Source organism: Notothenia coriiceps, unplaced genomic scaffold (assembly GCF_000735185.1).
Source record: "Notothenia coriiceps isolate Sejong01 unplaced genomic scaffold, NC01 NC01_scaffold00031852, whole genome shotgun sequence".
Classification (NCBI taxonomy): domain Eukaryota; kingdom Metazoa; phylum Chordata; class Actinopteri; order Perciformes; family Nototheniidae; genus Notothenia; species Notothenia coriiceps.
The window spans coordinates 137,396-153,104 of NW_011364553.1; the positions used below are offsets into that span (position 1 = coordinate 137,396).

Here is a 15,709-nt window from a genome sequence, read left to right on the forward strand (position 1 = left end):
GAAAGAGTGGAACTGTATGGAGGCAAAGAGCAGGGTACTTTTAAACTGTGTGAGTTTTAAGTTACTATAATGGTTCTGATCAGTGATAAAAACAATCTCGTCAGTGGTTGTTTGTGATTGAAGACAAAAGGTGTTTTGCTGCCACCTGTTGGACATATTGTAATATTGACAGCAGTACTCCAATCTCCTTTGTCTATCCAATAATCAAAAGAAATGTTTTGATGTATGGTGTTTTATTTTTAACATCACTTTAAGGCTAAAATAAGCTTATAGTTTAAATGAACCTGATATTCCTTGATTTTATGAAATTGTTATTTTTCTTAATAATGTCAACATTACTTAATGCATATGTTACTTATACATTAATACCAACAAAGCATAGTGAATTGAAAATTAATCATCATACTAATTAAAAAACATACTTTATTTTTGTTGCAATCAAAGTTTAATTTCTAATTTTAACTCTTTTTAATTTTAGTTTTTTTGTGTGTGTCTGAGTCAAATAAAAAATGTACAATATTAATGGCCGCTGCATTTCTTCATGCTCTGCGAACGGAGAGTCTGATTGCTGTTGTAAAATCAGCTGCGTAAAGGCGCTTTGACACGCGGATTGAGTGACAACATGAGGTCGAGCTCTCCTGCGAGGTTGTTCAGCGGGTGTAAAGTTACGAGCGGACAGGACACACCTCTAGAGGGAGTTCCCGGGGAGATGGAAACGAGGAGCTGATCACTCCTGCAGCAGAGAAGTCAGCAGCCCTTTCACTCTGAGCTGAGCGGAGGTCCGAGCCTGCGGCCGTGCGTCTCTCCAGCAGCAGTAGCCGTGCCACGGGAGGGAAATGCCCGGGATGGGCCACTCATTACGCGCGGCAGCCCTCCTGGCTTTCGTGGTTCTTTCTATTTTGGTGTCACTCTTGATTAGCAGCGTGCAGCAGTTTGGAGCAGGAATATATCACTTTTCCAATGCAACTGTTGCTGGTGATGAGGAGGAGTTCGCGTCGCTCCACGGGGCGTTGATTTACCAACTCAACCAGAGGCGCAAAGAAATCATTCCGCTGCTTTTATTTGATGGTGAAGAAACCTGGGAAAGTTTTTACCAACGTGATCAAACACAAGACTCCCCTATGGATTACAGTCTCTGGAATGAGATCACGCATGGCTCCAGGAAAGCGCATATGGATGAAATGGATTGCCAGTCTCTGGTGGACATGCAGGCGGTGGAGGTCCTCGGGTCTGGATACACTAAGCTGGTTGTCAAAGTAAATCTGGCCGGAGGTCAGCCTGTTGCGTTAAAACTCGTCAATGAGCAGGGGATCGACATGGGAAAATGTGTGGAGGATTTTAAAGACCCTCGAGGGTGCCGTGAACTTGTTTCTTACAAGTTGAAGAAAGAAATAGTCCTGTTGCAGAGGCTACAGCATCCTAACGTCATCAAGGTAAACTGCTCCCTCTGTCTGCCTTATGTGCTTACATTTAAAGAAAAAAACGTTTTTTTTTCCTATTGAATATTTAAGACTTCTGTCTATATATCAAATAAACGTTATAGACAACACATTGTAATGCATTAGAGACTTCTGGTCACTATTAAACACTGGTGTTAGGCTGGAATATTATTAAGATTTTCCATATTCCTTCTCAAATTTCCCTTTGTCTCACACAGCTGGATGGGCCACACTGGCTCTGCAGGAACCTTCCCATGTAATTAAATTAAATTCACTGACCCTCTTCTGACCTCTGGGTCCAGTTTGGCAAGAGCAGACAATGTGCCTCTGTCCCCTTTCTCTATCCCTGGTTGCATCTGAAACCCCCACAGAGTTTATTCACTCAAGCCATTACAGCCCAATTTAGACCTAGTTTGAATTAAACGGACAAGTTTGTTACTCCAGCAATCGCGTCACAGCGGTGTGTCCAACAGCTCATGAGTCAATTAAGTTAAAGTGTACAGAGCACATTAATATGAAAAGGAAGAAATCATTTTTTCTCTTTCACTGTGACTAACTTACAGTTACTCTTCACTTCCGCAGCTCAAAGGTCACTGTGCAGTAGATGCTGGAGGAAGAGGAGGAGAGGGGGAGAAAGTCACTGTCATCCTGGAGCAGGGGAATCCTCTCCAGATGATCCAGTTGCTCCAGAGCCCCTGGGAAGACAGATTCCGGGTAAGATCCGGCTTTCAGCTGTTCCCTGCGCATGGTCTTGTCATTTATCCTTTTCACTACACTGCGAATGGGGGAAGTTGAAACTCTGCCACATATTTTAAACGTTATGGATGTGCAGGCTCTCGCTCCTCTTGGCAGTAGAGGCGGAGGTTGAGAGATGAGGGAGGCGGACATTTGAAACTCCTGAAGGTCTGACATCTGTCCCTCAGTGTATTTGATCAGGCCCTGCCTGGAATGGAGATGGGTCCTGGAGTTAATCCACTGCAGGCTAGGAATGTCATGTCACACACACACACACACACACACACACACACACACACACACACACACACACACACACACACACACACACACACACACACACACACACACACACACACACACACACACACACACACACACACACACACACACAGAGAGAGTTTTAGTCAACCCCCATCACAGGTATGCTCACAGTTGGAGTCAACAGAGGTTGAATTTACACTCCAGGGATCTGAGCGTGTGTGTGTGTGTTTGTGCATGGGTGTGTTAAAAGAGAGAGATTTTAGTTTATAAACACAATTAAAAAAATGGAAAATAAGAAATTAGAATGCAAAGATAAATTATGAGTACATAGAAATCGGACTCCGACAGTAATCAATAGAAGTGCCATTATTCTAAAAAGTTCAGAGAATTTTTATTTTTTTAAATAAAACGAGAAATAAAAACAACCAAGATGAAAATCAGGTAAACAGATCAGGAAGGAGAAGGGTAAAACATAAAACAGCGTAGGACTGAGATGAAGATGTTAACAGTTCTTAGCCTTTCTTTTCATGTTGTACATAAATGTCAACATAAAAAACAAAAAAAGTAGTTGGCATACATGTACACAGGGAACGGGGACCTACATGCCTTTCCACGTGAGTGAATATGATATTTACCCAAAATAAACAGAGAAAGGAAAGAATGGATGCCGGGTCGTGCATGCTTTGTTTTTCGGATTAGCAAAAGTAACAGTACGGTCTGCAAGTATCATCCCAACTATGGGCCTCATTTTGCTACATCACCCAAATAGCCGTTCATAATACCCCCCCGGAGCTGCACGGCCTCTTTCAGCTACATTGCATTTGCGCTGGCTACAGTAATCCAGGGGTGTTCGGTTTCAGCCAGCCTGTTATTACAGTTCTTGGATCCCACCAAGTGACGTCCAAGAGACCCCGAGCATTACCTTACACTGCAGCTATGTTTGTAGTGTGACAAAATCATTTCATGCTCTGTCAGTGCGTGGCTAATGCCTTTATGTTGCCCTTAGTAGTCTACTTATTTTCTTTTTCTGTTTTATTGTAGGATTTAAAGAGTACTATAAAAGCAGTCTCAGGAAATGGCTTGCAAATGTGGCTGCAGAAACGTCTTAAAAGAGAATAACGCAATGTTTTTCTGAGAGGGTTTTTATGTTTCACCATTTTTAGCAATATAGTAAACTTAATTAAATTGTCCAATGGTTAACCTTTTTTTGCAGTGTTCAGCTTGACCACCATGAACTACTTTGGGTATCCGAGCATTTTATTAAAGGATTTTATTTGACAAGTAGCACGAAGTTGGAGGGAAGCCTGTAATCCAGTCATTTCTGTTGAAGTACAAAAACTAAAACAGGGCTACAAGTAGGGCTGAAAGTAACAATTGTTTTAGTTATTGATTACCTTGAGTTTTTTCTTTTTCATCAAATAATCATTTAAGTCTTTATTTAAAGCATAAATGCAACATAAAAAATCCCTATTTCAGGTTTTCCATTGTAATTACTGATGTGTTTTTCCTACTAGTAAACTTTTTTTGTGTCTGAACTAACAACAAAACTAAAAGATAACCATTACATAACACTAAAATAAAATATGAGCAAACTCTCCCAATCCAATCGTAGCGTATGAGATAACTACATTTTTGGCCTTTGCATGTTACTGTGCACATAAACAACTAGTCATCCATCTGATTTTAATCTCCCTCAGGTGTGTCTGGACCTGGTTCGGCTCCTTCACTTCCTGTCCCAGTCTCCCCTTGGCTCCGTGGCTCTGCTGGACTTTCAGCCCCGGCAGTTTGTCACCGTGTCCGGGGAGCTGAAGCTCACCGACCTGGACGACGCCAGCGCCGAGGAGACCTCCTGTCAGACACACGCAGACTGCACCCTTCAGTTTCCACACAGAAATTTCACTCTGCCGTGCTCGGCTCAGGGAGTGTGTGAGGGCTTGAACGAGAAGAGGAACATCTACAATGCCTATAGGTAAGAAAAGTGACACGTTTACGACATAATAGACTTGTGATGGATGGATGTTGCAGCAGCTACATGGATGATTGTTTAAATATCGTTGTCTTGGTGAAGACATACAGCTGGAAATGTGAGGTTTGATGAAGAAGGTGTGGTAAATAAATTGGTAGTTTCAGTGGAAAATAAGTAGTTTTAAAAACAGACAGCTTTATGGACTGTTTGTTTTAACACTGGTGTGAGACATGTCATGTTCTGTGCTATGTGATGGGGCTTGTCTGTCTGTCTGACTGAGTTGTCTTTGCCTGGCCTTAGGTATTTCTTCACCTACCTGCTGCCTCACCAGGCCCCGCCTGGCTTTACACACCTGGTAGACCACATCATGAACTCCACAGGTGAGGATGAGAGATGTCTTGACATGACAGGACGCTCACTATTGAAGATCAGAAAGCAAATCATTCCATTATTGCAGTCGTGTAATGACATGTCTCAGTATAAGTGCTTCTTTTTAATGAGCTTGACAAGATGCTTCATGACATGTTACAAGGTAGTGAAAACAATTTGTAATCTGTTGAGATCACACAACTCGGATAAGAGAGGAAAAACATAGTGAAGGGAAAACAAATCATTCATATTGGATAGTATGACAATAAGCATGTAGTCAGTTAGACATTTTATCAGATTTTAATGCATCTTGTGTGCCCAGGGGAGCTAAAAGCTGACATCAATCATACGCTGGAGGCCTTTGAACACATCCTCCTGCTCTATAAGTCTGGCCTGCACCTGGACAACCTGCCTCCATCAATAATCAGAGGTAAGAGCTTGTGGAATGAAGCCTGCTTTTTATAAAGTACAGTGGGCCCTCTTGTAGACCCTTTTCCTTTCTTCTTGGAGAGAATGCTTGGCTCTTTTTATCCTCCCCTTTTTAGCGAAAACTCAGACAGTCTATACCTCTGTTTTCATTTTGTATCTTTAGAAAAATGAAGGGGGGGTTGTTCTGCCGCTCTGGCTGTTTTGACAGGTTTATTAGGCAGCTGGAATGAGAGGACAAGACTAACAAAGCGGGATTAATCCTGCATGTCTCTGGCTCAGAAAGCGCAGTCGGCGTTCATTTAAAAAAAAAGTGCTAGGATTACATCGAATTATTCTGTTCAGCCTTTCGGATAGTCGATTGTTTTGATACACTTTTTGTCCAACTTTTGCCTTTTTGGATTGAACAAGTAGTTAACATACTTTCAGAATATTCACACAAAGTACTTTCTTTATACACTTTAAGTCATACTTGTATGCTTTCAGTATTAGCACTGAAAGTCCTTCACTTTCTTCTCTTCAACTCCCTCCACTCACTTCACTGCGGCCCCCCTCCTGCCGCTCCTCTCAGCTCTATGAAATATTAATAACAGAATGACTGGCTGCGTTCCTGTGGTGAGATTTTCCGTCCCCCCAGATGCTGGACTGTTTATATAGCAGCGCTTTGTGAATTTAATCACAGATTCAGAGTAAAGAGGCCTGGGCGCTGAGGCTGACACCAGGAGGGAATGTTCTAGCTTAACAAGGAGGTGCCATGAGTCAACCCTGCTGCTGCGAAGTGTGTGTGATAAGACTCCAAAAAATGAGTGTGTGCGATATATTAAACAGAGGTGTTCTGTTAACATCTTAAATGCACTTCAGTATAACCTTGTTTAGTGTAATTTAGCTTGGTTGAGTTTTATTCATAGTTCAATATATTGGCAAATACATGTATTTACTGCATTAGATGAGAACATTTATACAACTCCTAACAGTATCTAATGTAGTATGTAACATGCAGCTAATTTATCTCAAGGACAGAAAACGTTTGCTATTAGCTAGACTGGCTCTATGCAAAATTCAAAGTATCTGCTAAAAAGCTAGTTTTTGAGTTGTCAAATTATATTTTTGTTGAAATACTTTCTCCAAAGTCGTTATTATTCCTTAAAAGTTGAATTAGGTGGACTTTGATACAGTTAGACGGAGCCAGGCTAGCTGCTTCCACTCTTTGTTCTTAGCCGAGCTACCTAGCTACTAGCGTTAGCTTCTTATTCATACAGACTCATACAAACATGTGATTGCTATTCTTTTTCTAATGTAACTCTCCCTTAGTGGCAAACATTGATGTTCCCAAAATGTCAAACTGTTGCGCTATTGGAATAAACAACCAGAAGAGAGAAGCAAGGATGGTGCAATTTTGTGTTAAAAACACATTGGCTCATTAATATGTCTCTTCTGGGAGAGAAAAAAAACAGAATTGCAGCCAAAGACCCAGCAAAGCTTGATAAAACAAGCCAAATAGCAACACATCTCATCGAAAGTGTGTGCATGTGTGAGAAGACTCTCATCAAGCCCTAATTTGAAATTGCTGACAGATGGAGACTCATTGGTAATGTTGTGAATGTAGCTTCTCCACAGCTGAGATCATTTGTGATTTTGATAGAGGAGAACAAAATCTGGTCAAGACGTATTTAATTAAAAGTATGAATTTAGTTGTGTAAAAAAAGGCAAGGAGTGAATTCATTTAGGTCCTGACATTCATGAATACATTTTTCGCATTACTTTCACTGCAAAGCTGTGTTCCCGTCCTTCATCCTACACACAAAGAGCTTATATTCATACGTCTCTGTCTCCTCAACAGCTGAGGCCTGCCACCCTATAGCTCCCCAACAGGCCTCTTTTTGCTCCCCTGAGAAGGATCCTCGAAACACTCCTTCTCCTTGTTCCCTTTGCTCAAACCCAGAAGGCAGATCCTCGTGTCCCTTTCCTCTTAACAATACCCTCGCACACATTCACACTGGCTCCTGCCATTTAGGAAGGTTAACAGTTTGTAACGAGGTGCCTACTTCGTACAGACTCACAGAGTAGGCTTTTGTCCTCTTCTGGTGAGTGTGTGTGAGAGAGAGAGAGAGAGGGAGAGAGAGTGTGTATGTGGACACATGTGTGCATGCTTCTTTCTCATGGCTCCTGCTAATGTTTAGCAGATGATTTAAGGCCAGATCCACAAGAAGTCTGACTGAAAGAGTTATAATGATCAATGTGACGCAAATGTTAGGCAGGAGGAAGGTGGAGGGAAGTGATTTTTCAGTGTGGAGCAACAGCTAGTTGGAGAAAAGCTCAAAAAGGTGTCAGATTTTTACAAAGACCGTAATAGGCGCACAAGATTATGGCCATTAATATGTATAATGCAAAACTATTTTACCGTAGACTTTATTCAAACAAAAATTACAAGGGTTTTATGGTTCAAGCTTCTCAGTTTTAAAGAATGTCTTCTTTTTCTTTTGTGCATGTGAAAATGAAAAGAAAATGGCAGCTATAATTAAGATGAACATTTAAAGCTTCTTGTACATGCCTCAGACATAGAACATATTTTGAGGCACATCTCAGGGCTTTAAGAGGTTTAACTAAACACCTCTATATTGTGGTACACGTTTTACATCACTTCTTTTATAGTATTTTTTTATCATTGTGATACAAAAAACACATCCTTCTGTTGTTACTGATTTCACATTTTACTTTTAAAAAACAAGTGAATATAAATGAATTTAGGTTTTACCTTTTTAACCTGTCAATCATAACCGTATTAGTTATCCTGAGTCAGTGAGAGCTCTGTAGTTACATGACAAAGAGTAATATGCTGTATTTTCACCTTCAACCGTTTTTTTGTGGTTCTTTTTCATGATCTTATCTGTATTCTCTTCATTTGATGCTGCACAGTATTGGTTTCCCCGAAGGAATGATTCAACTTGAATCTTATCCTTGGAGAGCACTTGGAAATCTTTCAGTAGCCTCATGTGTTGAAGTGGCATCTTTTCCTCTGTGGTTAGATTACACCGTGATGCGAGGCATGGGGACCTCGGGGGACACGGAGTATCGCTGCTGGCCGTCCTACAGCCAGCAGGGCTGCCTGCTGTCCGTCCACAGCGCAAGAGAGGCAGCGTTCATCTGCAACTCCCACTCTCAGTGCAACAGCTTCACTCTGACGGGGCAGAAGACATGGACAGGTTAGTAAAGCCACTGAGAAACTTCTTCTATTCTTTTATTCTGTTTGGAGATGTTTTTAACACATTGCTAGTTACACATGTGTGTCACTTTAATGTAGAAAGTCATTACATGAACTAAATCATCCAAATACACAAATTACTCTATAATAATAAGCATGTATAATTACCCACAAAATCACTTCTGACTAAGACTGCTGAGTAAACATATTCAGCTGCAGCTCTTTTAATCTGATGAAGCTTTTAAATGTTCTCTTAAAGGAACTCAAGTCAAGACCTGTTACTTTATTGATGTTGCAGATGTGTTTAACATGCCTCTTTTTCTTTGTTTCCGTGCTGTGCAGGTCGCCTCCTGGCCTCTTTCAGGAGCAGCTTCAGTCATCTGGTGCCCGATGGGACATCAGAGGTGTATGTGAAGAAAACCAAAGCTCCTGAAACCTCCACAGTGTGACGCGAGGAACAAAAACAGAACATTCCTGTTTCAGTGCAGCCACAGAGTGGGATGAGAAAAGTGGGATGAGAAATAACTAGCGAAACATTGCGCTTAAGATGAGAACTGTGTTCCTCCTTGTGAACATGATGAAGGCTGCTCGGCTGTCTGGGTTTGCAGGAGGAGCGTATAGGGGCCGGGCTGAAGAGGCGTTTGAAGTGAGGCAAGTGAATGTGATGTATTTATAGGGCTTCTGCTCAGTGACTGTTTGATCTGCCTGCCAGCTCACTGCCTCTGCCAACTATTTAAAGGGATTTCCCTTCAGGTACAATTAAGGAGGGAGAGCCTTGTGCATTCGACATGTTTTTTTTTCTACCTATATTTGCCATGTGTGTTGGCTTTCGTTGTGAGGCCGGGTCCCCATAGTAGGATTTTTAAGCCAAAGAGGTAATAAGAACAGCGGCTGCAGCTCAGCGTTTGAAGCCTGAGGACGAGAAAAGAAAACAAGCTCTTATACAAATACACTTTGATGTTAATGCGCTGAGGTTGCGGCTGTTTTTTCATGGTTCCCTGCTTAGCTGCGCTGTGGTATGAGATGGCAACAACCATGTAAGCATTTCCACATCAACAATGAGCAAATGATTAAGACCATTCCAGATCAGTCTGTTTTTTACATACTTCTTTAAACCTAGTTTGTATTGCTTAGTTCATAAATATGTATGTGATCGAATGAAATGTAATTGTTCTTACATGATTGTGCATTATAGCTTACGTGCACCTTGTGGGTGATACTTTTATTTTCAATGAAAAATTATTCACTTTCTTTTATACTTCACTTATTGTAATTGTACAGTTTTACAATTTTGTAATTATATAAATGTATTGTTTCTACTTTTTGCTGTTGTGTTCATTTGCATTTTTAATACATTTAGTCTACCTTTTAACTAACAGCCTGTTTATTTCTCATTAGCACCTTTGTGTGTGTGTGCGTGTGCGTGTGTGTGTGTCAGCGGGGGAGGTGAAACTTGCATGTGTATACTGACCTGGTTTTGTGTGTTTTTAAATCCTTTATCTGCTCGCGTGCCCCCACATCTACAATCTGTCTCCCATCTGAATGGGTGAGACTGCAAACCTACGGAGCTCCGCAGAGTTTGCACAATACCAGAGGAATGCATTCAAATGCCCCGTCATGCTGAGCTCATTATGAGGCTTAATTAATACATGTAAATTAGCTTACTTACCGTCCCTTTCTCATGTTGAGAGAGGGGGCATTACTGTAAGACAAAGGCAGTCATCAGGACAATCAGAGCCCAATCTGTGGTTAGCACACGAATGGGCTTGCCATCTGTGCCTGCCAGGAGGAGCCGGGTGAGGTTGAGATAAGGGCAGGATTGCAGGGTGGCAGGTTGAAGGATTTGTAAAGTCAGGACTTGTAGCAGCAACAGAATCTGGTGGGAGAGAAAGAGCAGACCAAATACCAGTGATGACCTGATATGAGCCAGACTTCAGTAATACGGCATCCCCCACCCATTATATATTTCCTGTTGCTGTTTAAAGGGGGGGGAAACCAGAGAAGAAATTTAAAATAAAGTATAAACATTTATTAGAAAAAAATAAGAACACTAAACAAAAGTGAAATGAAATAGAGATATGTTTGAATGTGTTGACTCCTTTGCCATTCATCCATACCACCACTGACGTGAAAGGGCACGTCTTCTCTACAAATTACACTTTGATGACTGAGACACTGGAGGCCTCTGGGTCCTGTTTGCCTCATGTTGGTCCCTTGTTGTCTGGAAAAAGCTGGCTGATTAGAGTCTGATTGTGGAGATAAGAAGTCTGAGTCAGATGAGATAAGAACAAACCAACTCACTGGACCAACACAGCAGGACTGGCTAGAAGGACTGTTTGGATGTGGGGGAAATAATCCCCCACAAGATGTGTGCTTTATCTATGCAACAGTAAATAGGCTTTCTACCTAGTGAATGAAATGCAGATAGCCACCAAACAATCAACATTCGATTTGTAAAAGGAATGGCTCTGGAATTAAGGCTTATTTGCTTTCCTGTGGAGAGTTAGAGGAGAAAATGGATAGCTCTGTCATTTCTGTTGCTACTGACGAAGCCTATTAAGCTAGCACAAAGAGAGCCTTTTGGTTTCCTTTATTTAAGTTTTTGACACAGTTGAAGAATGGTTTTGTAATGATTGATACCAATCTCACATGGTAACTGTCTGGTAAATTCAAGGCTTAAGCTAGCAGTTAGCTTAACATGGATACAGGCCATGATACAGGCTCTCAAATGGAAAAACAGTTGGCCTGGGCTGTGCCAAACGTAAAGTAGCTTTAGAAAGAAGTAACTGCTACTAAGTCACTGCCAAGGATTAGTGTGTCACAAAAGCGGTGTTGTTTCAAATCTTGGTAAACACTCATATTTAGAGATGCTTAGAAAAAGATTTTTTACAATTTGAGGTAGCCAGGCTAGCTTTTTCCAGTCTTTGAGCAAAAGTAGCTATTAATGGCTGACTCAAGCTGATCACACTGCATAACTTTCAAACCATTTATTCAGTAGTATGTGACACATGATCATACAGAGCACACAACTCCCCAAGTGATAAGCTTTTAATTTATTGAATTTTCCAGCTGTGTCTCATCCTCCTCCACGTCGCCTAGGAGAAGAAAACGTCTGGCGTCTGACTGTTTGGTCTTGGCGCTCCCTTTGACAGAGCTAATGGATGTTCTGGCAAAGTCTGTAGCTTGCGCACATTGTTTTTATTTAAAAAAATTCAAAGGCAAAGGGATGAAGAAATGGATTCACTGTTGAATTCAGTCTATATTCACAACGGTGTGATATGTTCATGCTCCGAATGTTGTAGTGTGTGGTGAGTAAGCATCATAAACGGCAGTTGTTCAAGCGGAGGTCTTCACAGTGTACTTTTTGTATTCTCATTTGAGTCTGAAAGTACTCTCTTTCTTCCCTCTGACTTTGTTTATATAGCTGGAAATATGTATGGAGGTTTGAAGGTTGAGCCCCTCTGAGCCTTTTCTGTTTGTTTACTTAAGTCAATTTTTTGTTAAGGGATGTTTTCATAATTTGCATCGTGGTGAAACGTTTAAAACCATCATGTGGTATTGTTCCCTTTATGTTCATGTGTGGTACAATGTTCCTCTGTTTTTAACCGTGTAATTGACAAGTTGATATTTTTTTTATAAAAAGGTTCAGGGAAAGAGCGGGGGTGCAGACAGATTGTTTTTCTACTCAGCTCCATACCCTCCATTTCAGTTTTTTTAAGTTTCCAGTTTCACCCGACTTGTTTCCGTCGGGTTTTATTCATGACCTCCATCTGGAAATAATATATGTTCATGAAAACAAGCCATCAGCAATTTTAGGGAAGAGTTCTGTGTGTGTGCAAGAGCAGGGAGGGGGACATAAGGGCCTCTTCTCTGGGTTCAGGCTCAACCAATGTAGCAGTGTTAGTGCAGTGAGAAAGACATGAGTAAACTAAGAACCAAAGCACCTATCATCCTCTCTTAAAATCCTGCTGCAATGCATTTGTGGTCTAGCTTAAGTCTTTGATTCGAATGCAAAGTTAGTCATCAAATGCAAGAAACCGCAGCTGCTGCTGGGAGAAATTACGTGTCAGGCAGGTCTTTGGCAGAATGTTTGACCTCGGCTCAGCCTAAAAATATGCATTAACTCAGTGAAAGCCTGCATAGTTCGGCAGGAAAGAAGATCTGGCTTGTGTTTGAGTTGCTCACAGGAGCGTATGCGGCCTGTGACGGGAGAGATAGAGCAGATATTCACTCGACTCCGGGCTCACAGAACACCTCTGTGCTTGTCTGCCGCCTTGGCTGCGGTACATAGGAGACCAGCCGGTCACACCTGAGAGCCTCTGAAGAGTAGCCAGACATTTAGCCGGCCCGTCCCGAGCACAGAGGCTTCTTAGTTTGCAGGTCGCTGTCTGTATATCTAACTAACTATTTGCCTGTCTGCCTGGAGCTGATACAATCTCTTTTAGAGCCATAATGGCTTTAGCAGGCCCTGAAGGAGAGAGAGCAAGTAGGTGTGTGTGTGAGGAGAGGTTTTCATTTCTGCCTGTCTGCGTTAGGGGGGGGGGTGGCCAGATCATGTTTTAAAAGCCCTGAAGTTAACCCCAGTCAAAAGGTTTATGCCTACCACTAAAGCCACAGAGGCATCTTGAAAGGTGTAATAGCTAAGCGTTGTATCCAGTGACATCTCCATGGACCCACTGCATAGCTTCCTGATGTAAAGCGAAACTGCATTGCTGTACAATTTGCCTGAAAATTGAGACTTGTTTAAAAAAAAAAAAAAAAGTTCAGAGCCAGCTTTCAAACATTATTTAATTATACCGGTGTTTTCTCTCCATTGAATGTCTGGAGCCACACTGGGTTGGTATTGCACAACCTTTTTTTGGTTATGAGATCCCCACATGTTCTGCGGCCCTGCATTCCCTCCCACTGAAACACAGCAGCAGTCTGGGTCATTTTTCTTTTGAACCTTCCCCCACCTCCCCCACCTCTCTTCCTCACCAGTCCATCCATCATACAGAGTCTCAAGAACCTCCTTTCACCCCACCCGTGCTCCCCTGTTGCTGCCTGCTGCCCTCCCTCTCTGTATGAAACGCTCCTTCAGGCCAAAAACTTCACAGTTTTACAATTAATTTTAGCCTCTGCCGCTGCTGTTAAATTGTTCCACTCCATACATAGCTTCAACCCTCCACCAGTGTCCTCCTCCTGCCAATCTTCCACTGCTACCGTCTTTTTTCCAAGTCACAGCCCACAACTGCTGTGAAGTATCTGGAGTTTCCCCCGTCTTTCAACCGGCTGAGACCTGAGGGCAGGGCTGCCTAGGATCAGGAGCTGTGTGTGTGTGTGTGTGTGTGTGTGTGTGTGTGTGTGTGTGTGTGTGTGTGTGTGTGTGTGTGTGTGTGTGTTGCTGAGTGAAACTGCTCTTCAAATCAAAGTGCCTGCCTTTTGTTGCGTGGTCTGGAATCCCCTCCGTCACACCTCGGCCATTTCTCAGCAGGGGGACACACTGCCCCCGGCCAGAGGAAGACTTCCTTCTTTATAGTTAATCCTCTACCGGAAATACACCAAGACCCCTCTCTGAGTCAAACAATTTTGTACACAATACATTTGATTGAGGACTCTTGATTTGATAAGCTTTTCCAACTTATTCAAACACAACCCTTAATTTGCACATAACATTTGACCTTTTCATTTCACGCACAATTAACAACCACTCTTCTCATTAATCTTGTTAAACTCTTAAAGACTACTTGCCACAAAAAAACACGTGTATACCAGATGAGGAAAAATGTGATTAATCAGAATCCTAAAGTATTTTATTATTTTACTATTTGCTATACTGCTTCCTCTTTAGCTTTTGTGTGTGTTGCCAGATGTCTGGTAGTATAGATGTCAGATGCAGTATACGGCAGTCTCTTGTCATCTTATGTGTAAAAGGCAAACATATTAGCCATGACAGGGAATATAAAATGAGCTTACTTTAATTGCTTTCTGTCTTCTTTGATACAATGCAGCGCAGCTTCAGTTGCATTGTGCAGGTTGTTAAACCTGTATAGAGCTGTGAAGAGAGCTCTTTGCCACAAGTCCCCAATTAGGGTTCTGCCCACACAGCCATAAAACAGTTAGGGGAATCATTCTGAGGCCGTTAGATTTAACGCTATTAAGAGTTCATTAGTACCTGCATACACAACTGCTGCTGCAATGGGAGGATCATTAACATAGACCTGTTAAAGAAGGCTAGAGGCCTTTTCACTCGTATTAACTTAATGCTCCCTTTTTGCATTCACCTATAGAGGCACAACTCAAAAATATATATTGACTATTTTTGTCTTTATGCAGTGTGAGAAGAGCTCCTTATAATTGTTTGGAGTGAGGCTGTCCAAAAAACATCCCTTAGTTCAGGCTGCAGCTAAAATAGCAATCTATCAACTTTGTAAGTTATGGATACCACCAGATATAATTTTTTTATCTGGTTTTATTTTGAATGATTTATAACATTGTCACCTTTCAAACTTTTGATTCAACACCAAGTTGCTAACTGGTCAAATCTATGAAATCCTCAATTGTTATGTCTAAATGATAAATCTGTTGGTGATTTTTCACCAAAAACATAAATCTCAAGAGTTAATATGTAGCATTATACACACTATAACGCAAATATTTCAACGCTTGTCCATTCGCAAGATAATCAGACACCATCAATCTAAACTGCTGCAGTATATGAAACCATTCTGTGTGTGCAATGCAAAATGGGACCTGCAGATAAAACAAACAAATGAAAAAACAGTGCGGTAAAGTAATGTTCCCTTTAATACATAATGAGTACAATATAAAATAAATGTAGAATGCACACAGCAAAGAATGTAAACAATAGAGTAGAGTACATCTTATATAAACTGCACCTAATTAACTGTAGAGAGCGTAGTATAAATAAATAAACACTGGTGCACCGAGCGGATGTGAACTGAAGAAAGTGGAAGCAACTTGTTGAGAGACACTGACACAGGGGAGGGGAAAGAAAGAAAAACATCTGTAGAAAGAGAGAGCGGTTTAGCAAGAGGTCGACAGAGACAGTGATGGAGAGAGAGAAAATGAAGAGAAGGGGCAATGCGCTAGAGGCCACCATGCAGTTTGTGGAAGAGGATGACTAATGACAAAACGCAGGGCAGTTATTACTTCCACTTTGATCTTTCTTCATGTCCAGATAACAGGCAGAATAGTAGCTTCTTTGTGAGATTTATCAAAGGAAACATACACAGTTGACAATGAACAACTGCTAATTAGACATACTAACTTTAGACACATTTTCTAACATTTCTAAGAATCTTCCAA

At 41.4% G+C, this 15,709-nt stretch overlaps 1 protein-coding gene across 1 annotated transcript; it reads left to right on the forward strand.

Moving 5' to 3' along the window:
• The first annotated feature begins 712 nt into the window (after positions 1-712).
• pkdccb (protein kinase domain containing, cytoplasmic b) lies at positions 713-9,720 on the forward strand. The gene is made up of 7 exons (XM_010788358.1): positions 713-1,433; positions 2,022-2,153; positions 4,136-4,407; positions 4,705-4,784; positions 5,096-5,203; positions 8,226-8,402; positions 8,744-9,720. The coding sequence occupies exons 1-7, from the start codon at positions 837-839 to the stop codon at positions 8,848-8,850; spliced, it is 1,473 nt and encodes a 490-aa protein (XP_010786660.1). The 5' UTR covers positions 713-836; the 3' UTR covers positions 8,851-9,720.
• The last annotated feature ends 5,989 nt before the right edge of the window (positions 9,721-15,709 follow it).

Excerpts from the sequence above, each read along its gene's own strand:
- pkdccb (XM_010788358.1), top strand. The coding sequence starts at position 837 with ATGCCCGGGATGGGCCACTCATTACGCGCGGCAGCCCTCCTGGCTTTC. Across the intron at positions 1,434-2,021 it reads AGCATCCTAACGTCATCAAG|CTCAAAGGTCACTGTGCAGT; the intron begins GTAAACTGCTCC and ends TCACTTCCGCAG. Across the intron at positions 2,154-4,135 it reads CCTGGGAAGACAGATTCCGG|GTGTGTCTGGACCTGGTTCG; the intron begins GTAAGATCCGGC and ends AATCTCCCTCAG.